Source organism: Perognathus longimembris, chromosome 23 (assembly GCF_023159225.1).
Source record: "Perognathus longimembris pacificus isolate PPM17 chromosome 23, ASM2315922v1, whole genome shotgun sequence".
Classification (NCBI taxonomy): domain Eukaryota; kingdom Metazoa; phylum Chordata; class Mammalia; order Rodentia; family Heteromyidae; genus Perognathus; species Perognathus longimembris.
This window is the reverse complement of record NC_063183.1, coordinates 15,209,379-15,234,569: the sequence shown is the minus strand read 5'-3', so window position 1 is coordinate 15,234,569 and position 25,191 is coordinate 15,209,379. Positions and strand designations below refer to the sequence as shown.

General features: G+C 43.2%; 1 protein-coding gene across 3 annotated transcripts in view; it reads right to left on the bottom strand.

The window, feature by feature from the left end:
* The window catches only part of LOC125340965 (CREB binding protein), a 128,988-nt gene that overhangs the window by 68,948 nt on the left and 34,849 nt on the right, over window positions 1-25,191 (bottom strand). For all 3 annotated transcript variants that reach the window (XM_048332919.1, XM_048332920.1, XM_048332921.1), the window contains exons 2-3: window positions 22,744-23,456; window positions 479-655 (exon numbers count right to left, since the gene is read on the bottom strand). In XM_048332919.1, coding sequence (XP_048188876.1) covers window positions 479-655; window positions 22,744-23,456 — 890 coding nt within the window. The remainder of the gene's footprint in view (window positions 1-478; window positions 656-22,743; window positions 23,457-25,191) is intronic.

The following is a 25,191-nucleotide window of genomic DNA, read 5'->3' as shown; positions in this document are numbered from 1 at the left end:
ACCAAAAAACCACATAATCCTATGGCTTTTCTCTGAGACTTCCCAAATTACTACTGCAGGCATATGTGCATGGCAAACAAAGTCTAGCTACTGGCAACAGCACAGTGGAAAGAAAAGCTGGCTCTTTAGGGCTTGAACACCACATGAACACCATACATTCAGTAGATGGGATATGCAGTGAGGATGAACAGAAGAAGGCAATAATCATCCTCAATATTCTAAATTAACAGAGTTTTACTTCAAGGCGTAAAAGATCCTTTTTCACAGAAACATCTCTGATGGGTCCACAGACAGTTCTTGTTTTACAGATCGAAACTCTCTGTGAGAGAATGAAGACACACATAATCATGTATCAAGTCAGTGGATTCTCTTCCTATCACTCAATGACTTCTAGTCAGAGTTTCACTGCAAGCTCAATGAAATCAGTGTGTCAAAGCACCCACCAGGGCTACAGCACCGAGAGCCAAGGATAACTTACCATATTTGGCACATTGGTGACTGAAGTATTCTTGATGTCTGTAGGGAAGGCAGGCAAACTATTAACCAGGCTTTGTTTGCTAGGTAACTGGGGGTTCACTCCAGTGGCTCCCATTTGCTGCCCTCCAGTTTGACTAAAGGGTTGTCCAAATGGACTTGTATTACCAGTCATTCCCATCTGGAAGAAAAACAGGAATGATTAGCTGTCATGACATGATCATACATAAAAAGGCCTCAGAAATGTTCACATGATCTACCGACATTAAAAACTATTATTTTCTGTGAAACCCTCTTCAATGATAAATTAAAGGCTTACAATCAGTTCACAGTCAAAACTGTAAGAAGGGGGCTGGGAATATGGCCTAGAGGTAAAGTGCTCGTCTCATATACATGAAGTTCTGGGTTAGATTCCTCAGTACCACATATATAGAAAAGGCCGGAAGTGGCACTGTGGCTCAAGTGGAAGAGTGAGCAAAAAGAAGCCAGGGACAGTGCTCAGGCCCTGAGTTTAAGCCCCAGGACTGGCAAAAAAACAAAACAAACAAACAAAAAACTGTAAGAAGGCAAGCTGTTCAGAAGGCTAATACATGCTAAATGCCATTCCAGAAGAAGCAGTGTTCTTCCTACCCCGACCCCTCCAAGCCATACTCCCTGCCCTAGGTCCTCCTACCTAAAAAAAGGTCCTTCCAGAGACAATGACCATGGGGAACTCCTTCAACTTAATCCTCAATTACTCCAGAAATACTTTCTTTCAGGTTCTCCATCAGATTTGAACAAGTTTCCATTAGTTCCAGACATACAGTAAGAATACTGGCATTGAAAGGCTTTTACTACGTGGGATTTGCTTTAAATAACTTAGCAAGGCAGATAGTTGTGGTGAAAGGTGAAATGAAGGGGGACTGTTAGCATGCCGGTAACTGCCAACCACACACCAATAAGTAATCAGTAAATACATAATCTCTAATACTACATATTAATGTCACACATATTATATCAATATTACACATATTATATTAGAAACTTCCCTTAATAAAGCTTTTCTAAAAAAAAATTAAAGTGGAATGAGCACTGGTAGTTCATGCCTGAAATTATAGATATACAGGTAGCCAGCCAGGCAGGAAAGTCTATGAGGCTCTCATCTCCAATAGCCACCAAAGAGCCAGAACTGGAGATGTGGCTCAAATGATAGAGCACTAACTTTGAGCAAAAAAGCTCAGAGACAGTGCCGAGGACCTGAATTCAAGCCCCAGGACTGGTGTACACACACACACACACACACACACACACACACACGTATACACACGTACACATCCATTCCCCACCCCCTCATTAAAGTGAAATCAAATAAAATATATAGTAAAGAGAAATTTCAGAAAGAGAAACCCTAGGCTATACCTCCACAAGGCCAGCCACAGAGCCATGCCAGTTTCCTTAGGTCCTCTCAGTTCCAACCTCAAGTACATGTGTGAGAATCCCCAATGCAATATCCTGATGTTTATCTGACTCCTCTGGGGAGGAAAAAAGAGAAACTAAAGGTCTGAATTGCCTACCTCTGTTTTTTTCCAAAGTTGAAATATTCAACTGGTTGCCTTTATATTTCTGGTATCTTGTTCGATTTGACATTTATCGGAACAGAGAAAACCTCCAGAGCTGAGTTTCCATAGTTATCACCATGGACTAAGAATACAGTTCAGGCTGGGGATATGGCCTAGTGGCAAGAGTGCTTGCCTCATATACATGAGGCCCTAGGTTTGATTCCCCAGCACCACATATACAGAAAATGGCCAGAAGTGGCGCTGTGGCTCAAGTGGCAGAGTGCTAGCCTTGAGCAAGAAGAAGCCAGGGACAGTGCTCAGGCCGAGTCCAAGCCCCAGGACTGACCAAAAAAAAAAGAAAAGAATACAGTTCAGTGACAGAATGTTTACCATGTACACGGCCCTGGTTTCAATCTCTAGCAGTACATGTGTGTGCATGCAACAAACCAAGTTCTACATAAGTAAGCACTACCTAGGGTACCAACTGCCATACCAGGGCATCTACTCTGAGTAGCTTACAGCCTTGCTTTAGATTCAATCAGTAAGATAGATCAAATGGTTTTGTCAGCTCTAAAAGTCTAGGCTGGGGGCTGGGAATATGGCCTAGTGGCAAGAGCGCTTGCCTCCTACACATGAAGCTCTTGGTTCGATTCCCCAGCACCACATATATGGAAAACGGCCAGAAGGGGCGCTGTGGCTCAGGTGGTAGAGTGCTAGCCTTGAGCGGGAAGAAGCCAGGGACTGTGCTCAGGCCCTGAGTCCAAGGCCCAGGACTGGCCAAATAAACAAACAAACAAACAAATAAATAAATAAATGTATGTCTAGGCTGTAAACACATCAATGTGTAATGAACTATGCTCCATTTCTGCTGAAATGCCAGTATAAAAACCAAACTAGGACTGTGAATGAGGCCTAGTGGTAGAGTGCTTGCCTAGCATGCATGAAGTCCTGAGTTTGATTCCTCAGCACCACATATACAGAAAAAACCAGAAGTGGTGCTGTGGCTCAAGTAGTAGTGTTTGCCTTGAGCAAAAAGAAGCCAGAGACAGTGCTCAGGCCCTGAGTTCAAGCCCCAGGACTGGCCAAAACAAACAAAAAACTAAAATAGTATAACCAAAAAGGCCCTCATTTGTCCATTCTCATACACAGGTGATTTCCTTCAACATGGCATCTTCACAGATAATGTTTTCCATTTTTCTAAAAGCAAATCCATTCTAGCCATCACTTTTATCCTGTGTGTGCTGCATGAGTTAAAGTGAACACAAATCCTTCATTAATTCATGGATTAAATCCACAAATGAAGCTCAACTTTTGTAGTTTAGGAGATTTTTAATCAAGGCAAAAGGTAACTGAGTAAATACAACTACATTTCTAATTCCCAACTCAGTTCCTTTCATTGTAATTTAAAAACAAATAACTCAGAAGAAGGGGGTAGGGTATATAGCTCAAGTGGTAGAGTACCTGCTTAACAAGTACAGGATCCAAATTCAAACCCAAATACTACTATTCCCTCAAAAAAAAAAAAAAAAAGAGCCAGGTACCAGTGGTTCACACCTACTATCCCACCTACTCAGAAGACAAAGATCAGAAAGATTGTTTGAGTTTAGGTCAGGCAAAAAGTTCCCAGGACCCATCTCAAATACCAGTTTAGTGTGGGAGCATGTACCTGTCACCCCAGCTACTTGGAAACATTCATAGGAGAATTGTGGCATAAATGAGACCCAATCTCAAACCTAACTAAAGCAAAATGGGAAGCTGGGGGCATGGCTAGATAAAATGAGGCCAAAGAGGCCAATGTAGGCCACAAAGGACCCCCCCCCCCCATCACCCATCTCCGGGCAGGCCAAACTGTCTCCTGGAAGACTAGGTAGAACTCAAGGGCCATACTCCAGCCAAGGTTAAGCTATTTGCTGTTTCCAATTAACACCCCGCCCGCGCCCCCCTCCCCCCCCGCCCCACGTTTGAACTCAGCTTGGGTGCTGTCTCTAAATTCCTTTTGTTCACAGCTAGCAGTCTATCACTAGGGCCACAGTGTCACTTCTGTTATTATTGTTTCAGTGATTACGGAGATAAAAGTCTCAAGGACTTTTCCAGTCGTGATTCTCAGATCTCAACCTCCTGACAAGCTAGGATTACAGCATGAGCCACTGGCACCTGGCTTTCGTTTCTTTCGCGTGTGTGTGTGTGTGTGTGTGTGTGTGTGTGCGCGCGTGCGTGTGTGTGAGCGCGCGTGTGTGTGTGAGCGTGAGCGCGCGCCAGTCCTGGGCCTTGGACTCAGGGCCTGAGCACTGTCCCTGGCATCTTTTTGCTCAAGGCTAGCACTCTACCACTTGAGCCACAGGGCCACTTCTGGCCATTTTCTGTATATGTGGTGCTGGGGAATTGAACCCAGGGCCTCATGTATATGAGGCAAGCACTCTTGCCACTAGGCCATATTCCCAGCCTTTCTTTTTTTGCCAGTCCGGGGCCTTGAACTCAGGGCTGGAGCACTGTCCCTGGCTTCTTTTTGCTCAAGGCTAGCACTCTGCCACTTGAGCCACAGTGCCACTTCTGACGTTTTCTATATATGTGGTGCTGAGGAATTGAACCCAGGGCTTCATGTATACAAGGCAAGCACTCTTGCCACTAGGCCATATTCCCAGCCGGCACCTGGCTTTAGAGTTGATTCTTATGGCATGACAGTTTCATGTCTGACTGTAGCATAGATAGGAGTACAGCCTGGCTTTGAGCCTTTGGCTTTGATGCAAGGCCTTATCCATATCCTAACCTAAAGCCTCTCAACTAGGGTCTAAAATACTGATTCAAATGAACCACCAAGATGATGAGTTTCTCCCCGGAACAGGCCTGATGGTAGTAGTGAGCCACATAGTCTTGCCCCTCTGTAGGATGGGGGCTCAGAAGTGAGGCCACACAGGTGGTAGCTCCTCTTTCAGTTACAGCAAACAGGACTCCAATGGGATGACACATTGAGCAAGGACTGCCTGGGCAGTTAATGGGTACAGGAGAGGTTAGATGTTGACAATCGTGGAAAATGTTGTGTGATGCACATTTTTTGAGGGAAAAATGCATTAACTGATTCCTAAAACTCATAAAGATAAAGAACATCTTCCATTGGGGAAGAACAGCTTGTCTCTGAACCCACTCAACCTCACAAAAACATGAGACATTGTGCACAGTCTCTTTCCAGAGATTCCAATACATGTGAAAACAACTACAACACAAATGAATTCCACTGATTTTCATTTCCAGGAGACTACTTGAAATGTGTATTTATGGGAGGGGTTGGACCATGACCAGGCCAAACACTCAATGGCACATACCAGCAGGGGAAAGAAGAGGACAAGTGGACATGTACTGCCACCCAGGACCAGGAGGGGCTTAGGAATGCTTCCAATGGCAGCAAGCACTGAGTTTGATGTGGTTTTGGTAAGACCACTAAGAACACGATATTTTTTCAAAAGCTAACTTCTGGGTTTTTTTTCACACTTTGACATAACTCTTAAAACTATATATACATCAGAGTGCTGAGAAGAAGCAGGGTCAGAAAACATACAGAAAAGACCTTCAACAATAATCTTAGTACTTAGCCTGGCACCCTTGCAAGTCAGAGAATTAGTTAAAGCTTATCATTTCTTGTAGGAGGAAAAGATCACCCAGAATCTTCAGGCACGTAACAAATCAGCTAAGAATTCATTCCAAGCTGGGTTCTGGTGGCCATGCCTATAATTCTAGCTATTCAGAAGACTGCGACCTGGAGGATTGTAGTGTGAAGCCAGACGAGACAGACACGTCTTGGAGATTCTTATCTGCAATTAAACAGCAAAAGCAGAACTGGAGGTGTGGCTCAAGTGGTAGGAGCAGCAGCCTGAGTGAAAAAGCCAAGTCCCATTATTAAAAACAAAAAATAAAACAAACAACAACAACAAAAAAATCCACTCCAGGAAAGGGTATGGTGGCTCATGTCTATAACCAGAGATAAAAGGATTACAATCAAGAGACTGTTTCAGGACAAAAAATGAAGCCTGCCTAACTTCTTCTTCTTCTTCTTTTTTTTTCCCCCAGTCCTGGGGCTTGAACTCAGGGCCTGGGCACTGTCCCTGGCTTCTTTTTGTTCAAGGCTAGCACTCTGCCACTTGTGCCACAGTGCCACTTCTGGCCTTTTCTATATATGGGGCACTGAGGAATTGAACCCAGGGCTTTCATGAGGCAAGCACTCTTGCCACTAGGCCATATTCCCAGCCCAAAGCCTAACTTCTTGAGAGGCTGATCTCAGGAAGACTGTATTTCCAAGATCAGACTAGAAGGAAAAGTTCTCGTGACCCTTTCTCAAGGGAAGATAGAGTGGTGGTACACTCCTGCCATCCCAGCTACTATGGAAAGCTGAAATAGGCAAACTGTGCATGTGGGCTAGAAGCAAGGCTTTATTTTGGTTGCTTTTTTGTTTCAGTACTCACATTTGAACTCAGGCCCTTGTGCTTCCTAGGCAGATGGCATACCCCTAAGCCACAACTCAGGGGCTGCAAGGCTTTATTTTAAAAATAACCAGCTCAGAAGTGTTGCAGGCATGCCTCAGTAGTAGAGCATTTGCCTAGCAAGTAAGAACCCCAAGTTAACACCTTGTAAAAAAATAAAAATAGCCAGGAGTATGGTTCAAGTGCTTGTTCAACCTGTCTGTGTACAAGGCCCTAGGTTCAATCCCCAGTACAACAGGACAATGAAGTTATCTTAGCCTAATAAGAATACACACGCACATACGTACACAGCTAGGAATATGGCCTAGCAAGCATGAAACCCTGTGTTCCATTCCTCAGTACCACATACACAAAAAAGGTCAGAAATAGCACTGTGGTTCAAGTGGTACAGCACTAGCCTTGAGCAAAAGAAGCTCAGGGACAATGCAAAGGGCTTGAGATCAAGCCCCAGGACTGGCAAACACGCAAGCAAACATACACACACACACACACACACACACACCACCACCACCACCACCACCCCTAGACACATCAGTTCATACCTGAAATCCCTGCTAGTCACAAGGCAAGAATCAAGGTAATTGCAGTCTGAGGTCAGCTTGGGATCCAAACAACAAAATTAGCAAGACCCCATCATCGACAAGGTGGGTGTTGTGATGGTTCACACCTGTACTCCCAGCTACACAGAGGCTGTAGGTAGGAGGATCTCAGTTCAAGGCAGACTCTAAGCAAAAATATACGATCTTATCCAAAAGCTAACTAAAGCAAAAAATGACTTGGGGACTATGGCTCAAGTGTTACAAGTACCTGCTTGGTAAGCATGAGATTCCTAATTCAAACCCCAGTACCTTCAGGAGTGAGGTGGAGAATCATTCATTTAACATGGCTTAAGCCTAAAATGATGTGTCTATGAAGCTGGAGCTTCCAGCATCTTTCTGCATATGCTGGAATATGCTTAAAACTACAAATTCACTAATTTATATATGGTATATGAAAAAACACAATTCAGTACACAAATGAAAAAAGTTTTTTGAGAATTTAAGGACCAGAAATATTCTTTTCAATGGTATAAAGAACCAGAACCAGACCAGACTATGGCCAGATCATTTGCAAAGTCAAAAGCATTTTCTGTTGGCAACCTACCACTGCTGGAAAAAAGCCAAGGAAAGCAGTTTTCATGGAAAGGCATGGCTGTATTCAGCTGTCTACTATCACCCACTTGCTCTTGGAATCCTTCCAGTACCTCAACTTGGAGAGAGTAAGGGAAATAGGCTACCGATAACAATGTCATAACCAATAGTCACTGGCCACAGCACTCCTGCTGAGGTGCAGAAGTGGGTAAGAGCACTTAGACAGGCAACCACCCCACCTGCCCTTGACTCAGCATGTACTGCCCCACCTCAGAAGCACTGCTTTACAACTCCCTCACCATTGAAAATGATGGAAAGGGCATACAGGTAGTATGAGTTCAGGTGACACAAGAATTCAGAGCAAGGACAAGATGGGCTTGAGCCTGAAAGAAGGCTTGAAGGAAAAGAGGCAAAGAAAAAGCAAGCTGACACCATAGGGAGCTGTGTGCCTCCGCTACACTAGGGCAGGAAACGAGACAAGTTATTCAATCGGGCTGTTAGTTTTACAAGATCAGAACAGTATGCAGGGATGAGCAAGATTAGTCCACTTGGGTCCTGTACCCTAGCACATTAAGTACATCCCCTGAAGTATACATCACACTGAATCATGATTGTCATTTTGAAACACAACTCTATGGCTTACCAAATAATTGAGTTGTGAAAGGTTCTATTACACATACAGTTGTCAGAGAAATTTAAATTTTCTTAAATCAAGTCCTTGTGACTGATGGTACCAATGAGGAGACTCCAAGGAAGCCTAGAGTTCCCTTAGCAACCAGTAGGTAAGGAGGAGATGAAAGCACTGTAAGAGAATGCTGGGGCTGGTGAGGCAGCTGTTATTCTAACATGTCACTGATTACTAGAAGAGAAAAGATCTCTTTTAAGTTTTGTTTTGTTTTTAAAGGAAGAAAGCTGAGGCCTGGTGGCTAACACCTGTAAATCCTAGCTACTAGGGAGTTTGAGAAGATCATGGTTCAAAGCTTGGGCAGAAAAAGTCCATGAGACTCTTAACTCCAATTAACAAAAAAGACAAGAAAAAAGGGAAAGGAAGGGAGGAGGGAGGGGAGCTGCCAGCCATGGTGGTGCATGCCAGTAATCAACAAGGAGGATGAGGCAGGAGGAGCACTAGTTCAAGACAAAACTGAGCTACACATTATGCTGGGCACTGGTGGCTCACAGTTCAAAGCCAGCCTGGGCAGGAAAGTCAGCGAGCCTCTTATCTCCAATTAACCACCTGAAAACCAGAAGTAGCACTGTGGCTCTGAGTGGTAGAGCGCTAGCCTTGGGTAAGAGCAGCTCAGGGACAGCGCTCAGGCCCTGAGTTCAAGCCCCATGACGGAAGATGGAGGAAGGGAGGCAGGGAGGCAGGGAGGGCAGGGAGGCAGGGAGGGAGGAAGGGAGGGAGGGAGGGAGGGAGGGAGGGGAGGGAGGGAGGGAGGGAGGGGAGGGGGGAAGGGAAGGGAGGAAGGGAGGGAGGGAGGGAGGGAGGGAGGGAGGGAGGAGGGAGGGAGGGAGGGGAGGGAGGGAGGGAGGGAGGGAGGGAGGGAGGGGAGGGAGGGAGGGAGGGGAGGGAGGGAGGGAGGGAGGGGAGGGAGGGAGGGAGGGAGGGAGGGAGGGAGGGAGGGAGGAAGAAAAGCCAAGCCAAGCCATTTGGGGCCGGGTGCCAGTGGCTCATGCCTGTATTCCTATCTACCTCAGAGGCTAAGATCTAAGGATACCAGTTCAATGCCAGCCCAGGCAGGAAAGTTTGTCAAACTCTTTATCTCCAATGAACTACCAAAAACAGCTCCACTTCAGGCAGGGGATATGGCCTAGTGGCAAGAGTGCGTGCCTCCTATACATGAGGCCCTGGGTTCAATTCCCCAGCACCACATATATAGAAAACGGCCAGAAGTGGCACTGTGGCTCAAGTGGCAGAGTGCTAACCTTGAGCAAAAAGAAGCCAGGGACAGTGCGCAGGCCCTGAGTCCAAGGCCCAGGACTGGCCAAAAAACAACAACAACAAAAAAAAGCTCCACTTCAGAGTGGAGCTATGGCTCAAAGGGTAGAGTGCCAGACTTGAGTGGAAAAAGCACACAAAATATATAAACAAGTAAATATGCATATATTTACTTAATAGTGATTAGGGTTTCTTTTTTAAAAAAACTTGCTATAGGGCAGGGAATGTGGCCTAGTGGCAAGAATGCTTGCCTCCCATACATGAAGCCCTGGGTTCAATTCCCCAGCACCACATGTAAAGAAAACGGCCACAAGTGGCCCTGTGGCTCAAGTGTCAGAGTGCTAGCCTTAAGCAAAAAGAAGCCAGGGACAGTGCTTAGGCCCTGAGTCCAAGCCCCAGGACTGGCTTAATTAATTAATTAATTAATTTTAAAAAATTAAAGAGCTGGGAATATGGCCTAGTGGCAAGAATGCTTGCCTCATATACATGAAGCCCTGGGTTCGATTCCTCAGCACCACATATATAGAAAATGGCCAGAAGTGGCACTGTGGCTCAAGTGGCAGAGTGCTAGCCTTGAACAAAAAGAAGCAAGGGACAGTGCTCAGGCCCTGAGTCCAAGCCCAGGACTGGCCAAAAAAATTAATAAATAAATACCTTGCTATATTATTTACAAAACCTATACCAAATATTATTTTATAATAAGGAAAAGTTGTTTTTGAAAAAAGACATTCTCAGCTCAAACATTTTGCCCATACACAATAACCCACTGTTTGGCTATACAACTATTCTTAAAGTATTAACTGAAGCTGTCATCAGATACTGAATACAACTAGAAACAACTAGGTATAAACCAAACTGATGACTGCCAGAGATTACTCATGGGGTGGTAATTTAAATTAAATTCACCTGATTGTAACGGTCACACTTGGCTCTAATGTATTATATGTGACTAGAACAAAGTCTAAGTGAACAAGGCTCAGTCACTGCTATCAGACATCTACCACTGGTCTTTGCAAAGGCAGGGAGGACACAAAAAGCTGTATGCAGCTCTATCTAACAGTTTACGTTTAGTGCTTTAGCAGTCACGCAGTTGGCTCTTGGTACAAGGAAAGCACAATTATCCCCAGTATCTGAACTCTGGTTCAAATTCAGGCAGCAAGAGATACCATTTCATTAAAATCTACTTGGTATCTGAACTTTGGAGAGTAATCAGAGACTAGATCCGAGATTTGCCTGAATATGTTTAATTTCCCAGTACAGATAGGTAGGCCCTGTTGTAACTGTCAAGAGCTTGTGAAGGAGCAAACCTTCCCATTAAGTAGGTCCCTTGGCAGCTATCACATTACCCACTTGCTTCAGGCTCAGCACTGTCTTCAGGATGGTAGAAGTCAAAGGGTTGTGGGAATACACACTTAACCAGGAAAGTGATGTGTGTTAGACATCTTCCAGGAGGGAAGTACTATGAGGTGATGGAAGTGGGCAACACAGAGGCTAAGTTCTCCCAAGCATAAAGCAGAAAACACAGACACAAGGAAATCAGATATGTACTGTTAACAACAATCTTAAGAGGGGGTGTGGCTCAAGAGGCCACATTTGAATGGTGTCTTGAAAGGCATGTACAAAAACAACAGTATATTCAACTACTACTCTTGCAGTTTGCCTTCCTCTACTCCAAAAATATAAATGTCCACAACATCACAAAATGAACAGCCATCTGGCTGAGGGGTAACTGACAGCCCTAAAGTCTTAATGAAAATGGACAGGAGAACTTGAAGGCACAGAAGTAAGCTGACTACTAATGCTGATGACTAGTTTAAAAGATAAGCACTGCTCAGAGCAAGGTGAAAGCTGCTTAAATTTCTCAAAATTCTTAGGATTTGATCCAAGAGTTAATATCTCCCACCACTAAACCCACTATGAAGATAGTACCTTGACCATCAGGAGAGCAAAGCTGCTGAACAGGCAGGCCACTCCTCCCATTCTGTGAGGGCCCTCTAAACAGATGTGCCACGGCTTTATGAGAATAGCACATTCTACAAACTTCTCCTGGTCTGCCCTATCTCTCTGTCTCTACCTTACCTCCCCACACCCGATCAGGATGCCTGCTCAAGGTTGAGATCAGACACCTATATCCACAATTCACATGGGTCACTCTGAGTTCCCGTAACTGATAAAACAGCATGTAGGAAACTGCAAATCTTGAGGTAGGTTTAAGAACTCTTTCTAAAACTAAAGCACAAAGAAAACCTATAACAGTATGGTAGCTCACAAGTATAATCCTAGCTCCTCAAAAGGCTGTGATCTGACAACCCGGTTCAAAGCCAGCCCTGGAGCAGAAAGTCCATGAGACCGCTTATCTTCAATTAACTACCTCAAAAGTCAGAAGTGGCACTGTGGCTCAAGTGGTAGAGTGCGAGCCTTGAGAAAGAGCTCAGGGACAGTGTCCAGGCCCTTAGTTTTCAAGCACAGGATTGGCTGGTTCTCTCTCTCTCTACACACATACATATACATACATACACACACATATATATTCTATACTTCCTACAATATGAGGCAGAACTCTCAAATAAAATCTTTTTCTGTTCGCAAAGGAAACAGACTAAGCAGGGTATCCTAACTGACATAATTCCAAAGTTAGTAACTTTTTGTAGATGATGTCTGAAGACACATACTGTATTACCTATCTCTCTTGCCTTGTTCTGGGAAGAATTAAGATGGCATGTTTTCCAGTTTATTCATTATTACTTTGGACAGAAAATGCAAACTGAACAATATGGGTCATCATAAGCACATGAAGTTTCCACTTAGAATATAAGGCAATCATACTGTGATCACATTTTTCAAAAGCCATTAACTAAAAATTTCTACATTCTTATCCTTAAGTGTGTAATAATATGCCCACGTGCATACACCGCAGTAGGGTCTTGAAATCACCATCCACTGATAAGTTATTCGCACTTCCTGACAATAAAGTCACCAGCATTCAATTCTTGGTTCTAATAGACACTGATAAAGAGTGCCCTAGATGCTTGTCTCAGAACACTCTGGTAATGAAGAGTACTACTATACTATGCCCACATCAAAAATAAAGTGGAATTTTAACACACATACAAGTTGAATACCTAGTATAACAAGTAAATCTAAGTCTGGATCAAAGATGCTTGAGGGAGTCCAGCCAGTGCTCACACCTGTAAATCCTAGCTATTCAAGAGACTGAGAATGAGGAACTCAAAAAGCTGGAAGTAGAGGTATGGACTCCAAGTTCTAGTTCTAGTTCAAGTTCTAGTACCAGCAATAAATAAGTAATCAAATAAAATCCGAAATAAATTCAATTTGTGGTAGGGTTGTTTTTTTTTTTTAAGACAATGTCTCATTATGTCCGCAGTCCAGGTCTGCCTCAATTCATAATTCTCCTACCACAGCCTCTCAAGTGCTAATAATGAGTATGCATATCTTTTTTAATTACCAAGAAAAATCATGTGTTGCTGATATTCATCCATATCTGCTACTTAAATCTCCTCCATGAATCTTTTGTTCCTTTTTCTTGCACAATTCAGAGTGTCATATATATTAAGCAAGCATTCTACCACTACAGCTATGCCCTCAACTCTTTTGTTTGCATGCATGCATATATGTATATATTTATTTGATACGGTCTCAGTGTAACCTCTGCCAGGATTGGCCTGAAACGCTCAACTCTCCTGCCTCAAGCAAGTCTCCTAAGTAGCTAAATTTACAGGCACAGTTCAATATTCCCAGCTCATTTTTAGAATGCCATGGTATAGCGTCAAAAGCATGAAGAAAACTGTACTAGAATAAAAAATACCAAGAAGAATTCACAAAATCATGAACAAGGATCAGAGATGTGCTTCTAGGAAGGTGTAAGCAATAAATGTTCATACAATAAAAAATATTCCTAAGAGTTGAGGCTCACTCTACCAACAATCTGTTCTATAAATGTTGTGTATGGGGAAACCGAACTCTGCTAATAGATGATAACGTGTTATATATATCCCTCTTACATTCTAGACAAAATCCAGGCTGGATTAAAAAAATCCAGGCTGGGGCTGGGGATATGGCCTAGTGGCAAGAGTGCTTGCCTCGTATACATGAGGCCCTGGGTTCAATTCCCCAGCACCACATATACAGAAAATGGCCAAGAGTGGCACTGTGGCTCAAGTGGTAGAGTGCTAGCCTTTGGCAAAGAGAAGCCAGGAACAGTGCTCAGGCCCTCAGTCCAAGGCCCAGGACTGGCAAAAAAAAAAAAAAAATCCAGGCTGCATCCAAACGCCAGGTGCTGGCGGCTCACACCTGTTTTCTAATGGTTAACTGGAGATAAAGACTCTAATGGACATTTCTTCCCAGGCTGGCTTTGAACCATGATTCTTAGATCTCAGCCTCCTGAGTAGCTAGGATTACAGGTGTGAGCCACTAGCATCCAGGTCCAAATATTTCTTCGACAACAAGATTTAAAGTGTCCCAGAGCTGTTCATGATGTACTTGTAAGGGGCAAGTGGAGGTGATCTGCCCTCAAGTTCCTAATAGCCTGTGCCTGGTGCTGCTTTAAGCACTTGCCCATAGATTAAATAATTTCATTCTTGCAGTGACTCAAAAAAATAAAAATAAAAATAAAAATCCAGACTGGAAGTTAGTCATGATGGGACTTCAGTGAGTCTGCCACTTTTTTTTAAAACTTTTTTTTGGCATTTCCCCCTATGAATATCTGATTCTCATTTCACATAGATTTGACAGTTGTTGTTTTTTTTTTAAATTTTATTTTGCCAGTCTTGGGGCTTGGAGTCAGGGTCTGAGCACTGTCCCTGGCTTCTTTTTGCTCAACGCTAGCACTCTACCACTTGAGCCACAGCACCATTTCCGGCTATTTTCTGTGTATGTGGTACTGAGGAATCGAACCCAGGGTTTCATGTATGCAAGGCAAGCACTCTACCACTAGGCCACATTCCCAGCCGAGTCTGCCACTTTCTAGTATTCTAGTAATCTTGAATGATATCCTGTACAGGCAGGAAAGTAATACAGAAAATTTTATTTCTTGTGCAGGATAGACTTGGCACCCACTTTACAGATTTTTCAGCCATGAGATGGGAAGAAATCACATTTGCGAAGCATACTGAGCAAAGTGCCCAGCACAATGGGCATGTCCTTTCCTAGTCTCTCTCCCTCTCTCTCTCTTTTTTTTTTTTTTTTTTTGCCAGTACTAGGACTTAAACTCAGGGCCTGAGCACTGTCCCTGGCATCTTTTTACTCAAGGCTAGCACTCTAGCACTTGAGCCATAGTGCCACTTTTGGCTTTTTTCTATATATGTGGTACTGAGGAATCGAACCCAGGGCTTCATGTATGCAAGGCAAGCACTCTACCACTAGCCCATACTTCCAGCTCTGCCCTCTCTTTCTTATAATTCAAAAAAATGTAAGCATAACAACTGATATTCTTTTTATTTGGGGGGTGGGGGTAGGGGGAGCAGTCCTGGGGCTTGAAGTCAGGGCCAGGGCACTGTCCCTGAGCTTCTTTTGTTCAAGGCTAGCACTCTACCACTTGAGCCACAGTGCCACTTCTGGCTTTTTCTGTTTATGTGATACTGAGGAATCAAACCTGGGGCTTTATGCAAGCCAGGCAAGCACTCTATCTCTAAGCCACAGTCCCAGCCCTAGTAATTGTTATTCTTGTTCACAAGATCATATTGAAGTTTTATGCTATAGGCATGTATTATTTTTGAAAAATGTCAAAAAATTTTACACAGTGATGAACATACAAAAAAACTTAAAGTGTTATAATTTAGTGACAGATGGACAGCAAACTATTGTCTACAGTTAAGTATAAATCTTTCCAAAATACTGCAATAACATTTTGTTTTGTTTCATCTTTCTGTCTTGGGGCTTGAACTCAGGGCCTGAACACTACCCTTGTTGCTCAAGGCTAGCACTCTACCACTTGAGCCACAGTACCACTTCCAGCCTTTTCTGTTTATGTGGTTGAACTCAGGGTTTCATGCTCGCTAAGCAAGCACTCTACCACTAAGCCTCATTCCTAGCCCAGGCAAGAACATTTTGGAAGAGCCAGTCCTTGCAGTTATGCCTAGGATCTGCTTCCATTAAGAAAACCACAGCATGGGGGCTGGGAATATGGCCTAGTGGTAGAGTGCTTGCCTTGTATACATGAAGCCCTGGGTTTGATTCCCCAGCACCATATATATAGAAAACGGCCAGAAGTGGCGCTGTGGCTCAAGTGGTAGAGTGCTAGCCTTGAGCAGAAAGGAGCCAGGGACAGTGCTCAGGCCCTGAGTTCAAGGCCCAGGACTGGCAAAACAGAACAAAACAAAACAAAAACAACGCACAGCATCTCAAAGATTTCTACACTGAATTTATTCTGTGGACAATTCAATAAACTACAGAGATAACCTGTGAAGTGGGAATACACCATTACCATGGGCCTACCTACCACTGCACAGCATCGTGTATGTTCACACCATCAAAACAGAGCATAGCCCAGTGAAACCACATCATCAGCACCACCTACATAGTACCTGTTCCAGCTGAAGGGATTCTAAGGGTAGCACAGTGCTGGGAGACATGTCTGATCATCCAGTTTCAAGGCCTGTTGGCTACCCAGGAGATTAAACTATGACTCCCAAAAAGACCTTATCTAAGGAGAATGAAGCTCCAAAACCTGATCTAAGAAAGTTTTTAAAAAGCCTAGAAAAGATCTAACAAATGTAGTGACTGCCTGCTAGAACAAAACTCACACTCTCATAAGACATCAAACTGCATTCAACAAGTCACCCCCAATGTCCTCTACATAGACTGGTATTTAATAACTAGTTACTTGCAGAAAAACATCTACCAGTCTCTGTCCTGTCTATCCCACTGATCTGTTTTATCTATTCCTTCAGTTTTTAACTTTAAAAGGTTTTAATTAAAAATATTTTTACTGGTATTAGGGTTGGAATCAGGGCCTCCAGCTTGCTAGACTTGCTTACTCAGTCTTTGAGGGAGCCTATTATTTCCATCCTCCCCCCTTTTGTTTTGTTGGTTGCGGGGCTTGAACTCAGGCTTAGGTGCTGTCCCTGAGCTCTTTTTGCTCAAGGCTAGTGCTCTACCACTTGAGCCACAGCACCACTTCTGGATTTTTCTGAGTAATTTATTGGAGATAAGAGCCTGAGAGACTTTCCTGCCCAGGCTGGCTTTGAACTACAATCCCCAGATCTGGGTCTCCCAAGTGGCTAGGATTATAGGTGTGAGCCATCAGTGCTCGGCTTTCCATCCTATTTATTAAATAGCCATGAAAGAGCTAGATTAAGATCATAGGTTATGGTCTCCTGACCCATGAGAGTCTAGAAGCAGACCCTTAGCTTCATCTATTAATTTCATTCCCAGTTTTAAGTTATTCAAGGGAAATGAAAGCCTGCATGGGTACACAAAAACTTGTATTAAGCCAGGCACAAATAGCTCACACCTGTAAGGCTGAGGTCTGAGAATCATAGTTTGAAGCCAGCTGGGAAAGTCATCAGACTCTCATCTCCAATAAACCACAAAAACCACCAGAAAGTAGAGCTCTGGCTCAAGTGGCAGGGTGCCACAAGCACTTGTAAAAATGTTAACAGAGGGGCTGGGCCTAGCGGTAAAGTGCTCGCCTCATATACATGAAGTCCTGGGTTCGATTCCTCAGCACCACATATGTAGAAAAAGCCAGAAGTGGCGCTGTGGCTCAAGTGGCAGAGTGCTAGCCTTGAGCAAAAAGAAGCCAGGGATAATGCTCTGGCCCTGAGTTCAAGCCCCAAGACTGGCAAAAAAAAAAAAAAAAAAAAGTTAACAGAAACTTACTCATACTTGTTCCAAAATGACAAACCTAATGTCCCATTAAAAGGAGAATAAGCAAACTGGAGTTTATTCTTACAATGGAATGAGCAGCAATAATAATAATAAACCCTGATTCATATACTAACGTGCATGAAGCTCATAAAAATAATTTGCTAAAAAATAACTAAACTGAACTCTACTGAAAAATAACTTTTTTAAAAAAAGAGCATAAAAGTACATGTCTCAAGTGACAGAGCACCACCTTGCAAGGGCAAGATCCTCAGTTCAAAACTAAGTATCAACCAAAAAAAAAAAAGGCAAATTCTAACATACTCCCAAAGTTGCTGAATAAGAGCCCAGCTAGAAAAGGGCCCAACACTTGAAAAGCCATAAAGTGGGGAAAAACCTCAAGTCTGAGCTTAAAGCATCTGACCAAAATGATGGCCAATTAGAGGCAGGGGTCTGGATATAAACGGAAAGCTTTACTCCAGGACAAAGATCTCCAGGTAAAAATTCTTAAAATAAGAATAATATTATTAATATCCCTAGGGCCTTACTTGCAAAAAAAGAATAAAAAGAAAGCCCGCCTGGGAATATGGCTTAACGGTAGAGTGCTTACCTTGCATGCATGAAGCCCTGGATTCGATTCCTCAGCCCCACATACACAGAAAAGGCTAGAAGTGGTGCTGTGGCTCAAGTGGAAGAGTGCTAAGCCCTGAGCAAAAAGAAGCCAGGGGCAGTGGCTCAGGTCCTGTGTCCAAGCCCCAGGACCAGCCAAAAACAAAAAACAAAAACAAAAACAAAAACAAAAGCAAAAAACCCTACTCTAACCTCATTGTGAAAAGTCAGATTTACTAGAGTTTCAACTCAGGGTTTCATGCTTGGTAGGCAAATATCTACCACTTGAGCCATTTTCTCCAGTCTTTTGCTTTAGCTTATTTTTCACGTAGGGTCCTCTATTTTTGCCTGGGGCCTCAGGCTGTGAATCTCCTGCTTATGTTTTTGTGTAGCTAGGATCACAGGCATGCATCATCTCTTGGAGATTATTGAGATAGAGTTAACTTTTTGCTCAAACTGGCATTGAATGGCAACCTATCTCTGTCTCCTGAAAGGATTTCACGTGTAAGCCATAAAACCAAAGTTTAATTAGCCCTTTAGAAGGATTCTGGACCACCTGGCCAAGTAACTTCACAATACCTTCTTTCCAGCCACCTTCCCCATGCAGTGCAGTATAGCTCAGCAAAAGAAGCTAATAGTTTCTAAATCCTAGTTACATTTATCTTTTTTTTCTTTCAAACCACAAGCCAAGTGTTTGGGTTATTCTTCATCTTTTTCTGGGGGGAGGGGTTAGGTTGTGGGGTTTGAACTCATGGCCTGGGTGTTACCCCTGAGCCTCTTTGTGCTCAAGACTAGTGCTCTACCACTTAAGCCACAGCACGAATTCTGGTTTTTGAGTGGTTAGTTGGAGATAAGAGTCTCACAAGAAGTTTTCTGCCTAAACTGGCTTTGAAACACGATCCTCAGATCTCACCCTCCTGAGTAGCTAGGATTACAAGCATGACCTACCAATGCCCTGCTGGGTTATTTTCAGTAGAAAACTACAACATACTCTTTATAAAAAAATCTAATTTTGCTCTTGTTGAAATGGCTTGTATTTTTTTCTATTTTAAATGTCTTCTATAATAATGTACACTGATAAAATATGCCAGCACTCAGGAGGCTGAGACAGGAGGATCACAAAGAATATGAGCAATTAGCTGGGCACTGGTAGCTCAAGCCTGTAATCCTAGCTACTCAGGAGGCTGAAATCCGAGGATGGTAGTTCAAAGCCAGCCCAGGCAGGAAAGTCAGTGAGACCCTTATCTCCAATTAACCACTAGAAGACCAGAAGTGGCACTGTGGCTCAAGTGGTAGAGTACTAGCCCTGAGGTGAAAAGCTCAAGGACAGCACCCAAGCCCAGAGTTCAAGCCCCACCTCCAACAAAAAAATTAAAAAAGAAAAAAGAATATGAACAATTAATATAACCAAATATTCATGAATTCATGAAAAGGCATTTTGTGGTGGGTAGGTGGGTGTGCATGGGTGTGCTTGCACACATACTGCTCGAACTCAGGGCCCTGAGTTTTGGGTTTTTTTCCCCCTCTCAATAATAGCACTCTACCACCCCCTGAGACACAGTTCCATTTCTAGCCTTTTGGTGGTTAATTAGAGATAAGTCTTCTGAAATTTCCTGCCTGGGCTGACTTCAAATGGATATCCTCAGGTCTCAGCCTCCTCAGTAGCAGGTGTGAGCCACCAGTGCCCAGTGAAAAGACATTCTTTTTTTTTTTTTGGCCAGTCCTGGGGCTTGGACTCAGGGCCTGAGCACTGTCCCTGGCTTCTTTTTGCTCAAGGCTAGCGCTCTGCCACTTGAGCCACAGCGCCACTTCTGGCCATTTTGTGTATATGTGGTGCTTGGGAATTGAACCCAGGGCCTCATGTATACAAGGCAAGCACTCTTGCCACTAGGCCATATCCCCAGCCCGAAAAGACATTCTTAATAAAGACAAATTGCCTGACAGAATTACAAGTATAAGAACACTTACATCTAACAATATCCAGTATTGTTAAAAATGTAGACAAGGGCTATTCACTTTATGTGGGTGAAATTTGTACATATTTTTGTAAAGTATTTGGTAAGATCTATTTCAATTTAAAATGTCAATATTGTTTAGTACAAAAATTCCATTTTCAAGAATTTGTTCAGCATTCACTCAATCATACAAAGAAGTGCGTATAATAAGAAGGTGTGAAGCAAAACTGTGACAATACTCATATACCAAAAATAGTCTGTTTAGCCTAAAGGGCTCATGTCCTATAAATTACAACAGACACAAATGAAGTTACTACTGCAACACTATAAAGAATGACTGACTTCAATACAGAACATGACATGATTTCCAACTTGTATTGTTAAGTGGCAATAGAGTTCTCCAGATCCTGTGTGATATGTCAATGCCACTGAGCTTGACAGCTAATGTGCTTTAAAATTCTGTATAAATACTAACTTTAAAGAAATCTCCTTGCACTGGACACCAGTGGCTCATACCCGTAATCCTAGCTACTCAAGAGGCTGAGATATGAGGATCATGGTTCAAAGCCAGCCCAGACAAGAAAGTCTGTGAGACTCTCTCTTATCTCCAATTAGTCACCAGAAAACCGGAAGTGGTGCTATGGCTCCAGTGGTAGAGCACTAGCCTTGAGTAGCAGAAGCCCCTGAGCCCAGGCCGAGAGTTGAAGCCTCAGGATGGGTGTGTGTGTGTGTGTGTGTCCTTGAGAGCTCCTAGATTATTCAAGAACCTGAGGCCTCAGGATGTGTGTGTGTGTCTCCTTGAGAGCTCCTAGATTATTCAAGAACCTGAGGCCTCAGGATGGTGTGTGTGTGTGTGTGTGTGTGTGTGTGTGTGTGTGTGTGTGTGTGTCTCCTTGAGAGCTCCTAGATTATTCAAGAACCTGAGGCCTCAGGATGGGTGTGTGTGTGTGTGTGTGTGTGTGTGTGTGTGTGTGTGTGTGTGTCTCCTTGAGAGCTCCTAGATTATTCAAGAACCTGAGGCCTCAGGATGGGGTGTGTGTGTGTGTGTGTGTGTGTGTGTGTGTGTGTGTGTGTGTGTGTGTGTGTGTGTGTGTGTGTGTGTGTGTGTGTGTGTGTGTGTGTGTGTGTGTGTGTGTGTGTGTGTGTCTCCTTGAGAGCTCCTAGATTATTCAAGAACCTGAGGCCTCAGGATGGGTGTGTGTGTGTGTGTGTCTCCTTGAGAGCTCCTAGATTATTCAAGAACCTGAGGCCTCAGGATGGGGGGGGGGTGGGGTGTGTGTGTGTGTGTGTGTGTGTGTGTGTGTGTGTCTCCTTGAGAGCTCCTAGATTATTCAAGAACCTGAGGCCAAGAAGTTTGAAAAACTCTGGATTATGCTAGTATGTCTACTTGTATGTGTGGTTTAAATTCTCCACATACAAAGATCATTAAACTGGATTGTGTGGAGTGATGACTCAGAGGGTAGAAATATCAATATATCCCAAGAGCCATAAACCTGTTAGAAATCCCCTTTCAACCATACTCTAAAATGAACAATCACACCCCCTCTACCCCATCCCCAGACTGTTCTGCCAGGTAATAATAAAATTTACGACGACTTCCATTTAAAAAGATAAATGTAATTATAACGTAGGACTACTTCTTTTCTTCTTAAGTGAAAAAGAAAGCCATAGGGCTTCATACCAGTACCCATGCTCTCAAGCCACCTGAGGGAGAAATTGTGTTCTACTCCATCTTTCCCTTCTTATTTGAGAAAAATCATATTCAAAGAACAGTTCTAACATGGTTCTGGACTTGGCTAAATTACACTGAAAACATGGCTATCACTTGTATACAAGCCTTGGGTTGCAGAACTTCTGCAGGGGCTGCCATTTCAGTGGGAAATCAGCCTGTGTTTCTTTTCTTCACTCTTCTATGTCAGTTTCTGTTTACTTCAGTTGTCTCATATCTATCTTGACATTTGTCCTTCCTTAGTAACTGTACATCCCAGTCCAGGATATTCTCCAGAGCAAAGGTCTAGGCCTTAGAAGAGTTGTACAATCATCCACAGGCTTCTTAAAGCTCAGAGTTACAGGCTACTCCCCAAGATTCCAAGTTAGTAGGTCTGCCTTTCCAACAAGCTCCCAGGTGACTCTGAGCTGCTAGTCTAAGGGTACTTTGAGAACCACTGCTGTGGTCCTTCCAATGGGACCCAAGGGCCCATACATTCATGGGTCTGCACAACCTCTCTCCTGTGTTAAAGGAACAGATAACCAACCATCTTGGAACACAATTTCTTTGTGAGTAAAATGGACAGGACCAGTCAACATTATTCCCAGGTAGATAGATAAAAAAAATTTTTTAAAAAGACACACACAAGAAAGTACTCTATCAGTTGCAGCATAAAGTGAGGCAAAAAGCATTCATTACCAGGTCTACAAACTAATTCAATAAAAGGCTTATTCTTGGCAAAAAGTTGCCTCTTTCAAGTTCCCAATTTTACACATGTTCTTTTGGTTAAAAATTGAAGGTCAGTGATACATGCCTATAATCCTTGCACTTAAGTCTGAGGGAGGAGGACTACACAAATTTGAGGCCAGGATGTGCTACACAGTGAGACCCAGTTTCAAACAACAACAAAAAAGATTTTAAAGATATGGGCAGAAATCTTTATCCTGAAAAGAGGACCTCTAAATAACAAATCTGTCTCTTCCACATATGCATGCCACATGCAAAGCCCAACAAGAGGGACAAACAGAGCATGTTACTTAGAAAATAAAGCCTCTGTTTCAACAAGAAATGCTCAAGCACTTTGATTTACATACCTTGGTCATGCCTCCTGCCTGCGCTGTGTTCAGTCCCGTATGGCTGGCCATTTGCGGGGAAACCTGTGTTAAAGTTTCAGCCAACACACTGCTAGTGGCTCCCTGCATAGTTGGAGCAGGGTACGGCATTCCAGCTCCCCTTCCTCTGCCAGCAGCCCCAAGAGATCCATTCATGACTTGGGCCTGGCCTTGTTGGGCCTGATTCATTAAGCTATGGCCAGAGTTACTATTGAGAAGGCCTGGGTGGGTCTGGTTAAAATTAGCATTCATACAGATCCCAGGTGCAGTCTGCGACGTAGCAGGGCTACTAGTCACCAGCCCTACTTGCTTTTGTGCTTGCGGATTCAGTGCCTGGGAAGCAGGAGTGGTGGGCCCAGAGGTGCTGGCTGCCTGTTTGGGCAGGTTAGGGGTTGATGAATCACCTTGGTTCAGAGGGCTCTTGCCCATGGCACCCAAGCTGGCTATGTTTGTACTATTCGGCTGCCCTTGAGCCTGGCCACCAAGGCCCTGATGCACAGGGCTGCTGGCGCTCACATTTCCTATTCCTGGGTTGATACTAGAGCCGCTGCCACCACGAAGAAGCTCCGACAGTTGTTTATGTTTGGAAGCAGCATCTGGAACCAGGTTCCCACTGTTTAAAAGGCTTAACTCTCCTCCATTGGGGATCAGCTCATCAGGAAGATCATTTTCCAAGTCAAACAATGATCCAAAATCTAGAAATTAAACAGAAATATGAATGAGAAGGTAAGCAAACTTATAATAGCTCTCCAACTGTCCTATATTACTATGATCTTAACCTAATGGGGCATTTAACACAGAACACTAGCCTACCTTAACAGCAATGTCAAAAAAACTTTTAAAAATAATTTTCAAGCTCAAAAGAATGAAAATAGTTAAAACAGAGATGAGAAGGGGCCCGCCATACTACATTTTATCATTTCCTAAAACAAAAATAATGTGGTGTGAGAAAAGGCTCAGGTACACAAATAGCTATGGGGAAGGCCCAAAACACACTAAATTAAATGCTAAAATACTTTTTAAGAATGGATGTGTATATAAGCTAGGTATGGTAGTATATGCTGTAATCCCAGCATTCAGAAAGCTGTGGAGAAATCATCAAGTGCAGAGCAGACATGCTACAAAGCAAGTTCAAGACCAGGTGGGTCATGTAGCAAGACCCCCCCTTCCTTGGGGTGGGGTGGGGGGTAGGTGAAGGAAAAAAAAAAAAAAAGCCAGGCACTGGTGGCTCATACCTGGAATCCTAGCTGCTCAGGAGGATCATGGTTGGAAGCCAGCCTGGGCAGGAAAGGCTGTGGGATTATCTCCAATTAACCACCCCCAAAAAAGAAAAACTGATAGTAAATCTGTGGCTCAAGTGGTAGAGCACTAACTAGCCTTGAGCACAAAAGCTCAGTGACAGTGTTCAGGCAGTGTTCAAGCCCTAGGATGGGCACAAAAAAAATACATGTGTAAAAAAAAAGTAATTGAACAGGTTACATGACTAGGGATTTGGAGAGATTAAATAAATGCTCAACCTTAAATGATTGCATATTTAAAAGTTTCTGGACATGATACAAAATGAGATTAGTGACTTTTCAAAATGTTACAGCTGCCAGTAATAATAACAATAATACACATAGAAACTAAAAATAACTAAAAATAAATAAGAGCTAAGGCATCTGTATTATATGAAAGAAATAAGGGTAGTTTATACAGACGGTTGAAAAACAAATGACTCCCAAGTAAAAACGGGCAGAGCACATAGGCAGATAACCCCAAAGGAAAATAAGACAGTAAACAAAACATCTTCCTTCCTGGTCAGTGAACAAATGAAAATTAAACCAACTTCTTTTTTCTGATTTATGTCTATAGCAAGGTCTAATCTGTGTCATCTGTAGTTCCTCTCCAGGTAGCCCTCAAAGCACAGTAAGCAGGCTGCATATGCACATGCAAGGACAAGGTCTGTAGAACTATGTTCCTGATGGTATTACTTGTGACATGGAAATAATAAATACCCCAAGGCAATTTAGTCTGACAGATACAGACTAGCCTAGGACTGCTTACACTTGAACCCTAGCTTTGTCTTTAACCCCCTACTTGCCAGTTGTACAACCCTTTGTGTGACTTAGTATTCTCATTTGGAAGCTAAGGACAGTAATAACCCCTATACTCCCATGGGCAGTGTAAGAACTAAATAAACTAATGAATGGAAAACATTAAGAACATTCAGTGCCTATATAGGTGATACATACCTACTACTAAGCATCAACGCTTACTATTACTGTTATTTAATAACAGAAGGCTCAATCATCAGATACAGAATTTTGTATCAGTTAAGTAATTATGACTGGAGAAACAAAGGAAAAGATGTCTGTTATAGAAAAACATGCAAATGGAGTATGAATGTAAACAGAGAGTATAGTTAGAGCAATGGCTGGACTATAACGT